General features: G+C 37.7%; 1 protein-coding gene across 1 annotated transcript; it reads right to left on the reverse strand.

Annotated features, from left to right (window-relative positions):
- Window positions 1–477: 477 nt before the first annotated feature.
- Window positions 478–968, reverse strand: LOC116005570 (non-specific lipid-transfer protein 1-like). Its single transcript, XM_031245800.1, has one exon. It carries the CDS (start codon window positions 951–953, stop codon window positions 588–590), a length of 366 nt encoding a protein of 121 aa, XP_031101660.1. The 5' UTR covers window positions 954–968; the 3' UTR covers window positions 478–587.
- Window positions 969–1,205: the final 237 nt, after the last annotated feature.

The raw sequence follows: 1,205 nt of genomic DNA on the forward strand, positions 1-1,205 counted from the left end.
ACTACCTATTATAATAGTATGTGAACAATATTTCTAACTTCAAAACCATTATTATATTCCTGACAATTTGAATTTCACTAAGCTAATTCAAAAAATTTCGAGTTGCAAAAATTACAAATGTTTACTTATGACATAAAATGTATAATATTTCGATAATATTATACAAATATTAGAGACGCTTGTAGACTAATTGAGGCATATCTCATATCTCATTATTTGTCTCTACACCAATCTCCATATACGCCACTAGAAACTTTTATTTTTATAGCATGAAATCTACCATGCATCGTGTCTAGGGAAAATTATTGTGTAAAGTATAATAAAAAGTACATTTTTAATATATTAAATGTACATTATTTGTGTATTGATTGTAATTATGTAATATAATATACATTCAGTACACAAATAATGTATATTTTCTGAATATAATATACACTTTTAATATACTAAAATTACATTATTTTTTTACTGAATATACATTATTTGATAGTATGGTCCACAGAAGACCATGTTCCATGCACCAGTAACTAGTAACATTATTCCATAAGCAACTTTTTTTTTTTCTTTTTGTTGGCTGAACTTTTTAGTTACTTGATCTTGGAGCAGTCAACGTTGGGGCTAATCTTGAACGGAATATGGACACCACACTTGCCGGGGAGGCCCATCGCACGGCCGAGTTGCACTGGGTTAGCACTCCCCGCCGCCGCTTTGGCGCAGGCGCAAGCTGCTCGCCGGTCCGGCGTGGTCTTGAGGCTGGTCACCAGCGATGCCAGCCCGCTACAACAGGCTCCGGGCACCTTCCCGCCGTTCATTATGTAGCCCACACACGGGTACAAGGTAGAGTACACCTCGCCGCACGTGATCACGGCGCTAGCACGAGGCACGATGGCCGCCGCCGCCACCGTGCAAAAGAGCAGCAAGAGAGCGAGGTTTTGTTTTCCGGCGGTGACCATTGCCTTGATTTTTAGTGTTCTAAGATCACTAATGTTTTGATTGTGAGTATATAGTATGAGCTTAGTATACCTTGCAACCCCAATATATACACACATTGAGTACATAGACATAAATAAACCTTAATTATTATACTATATGTTAATTTTGTTCTTTTTTTTTTTACCGTCGGACACAATGACTAATCCCCTCGCTAAATTGTAGGCACATTTTTGAGTGAGACAGCTCGCTCGAGATTTAAGGTTGCTTTATAC

This window comes from Ipomoea triloba, chromosome 15 (assembly GCF_003576645.1).
Source record: "Ipomoea triloba cultivar NCNSP0323 chromosome 15, ASM357664v1".
NCBI lineage: Eukaryota > Viridiplantae > Streptophyta > Magnoliopsida > Solanales > Convolvulaceae > Ipomoea > Ipomoea triloba.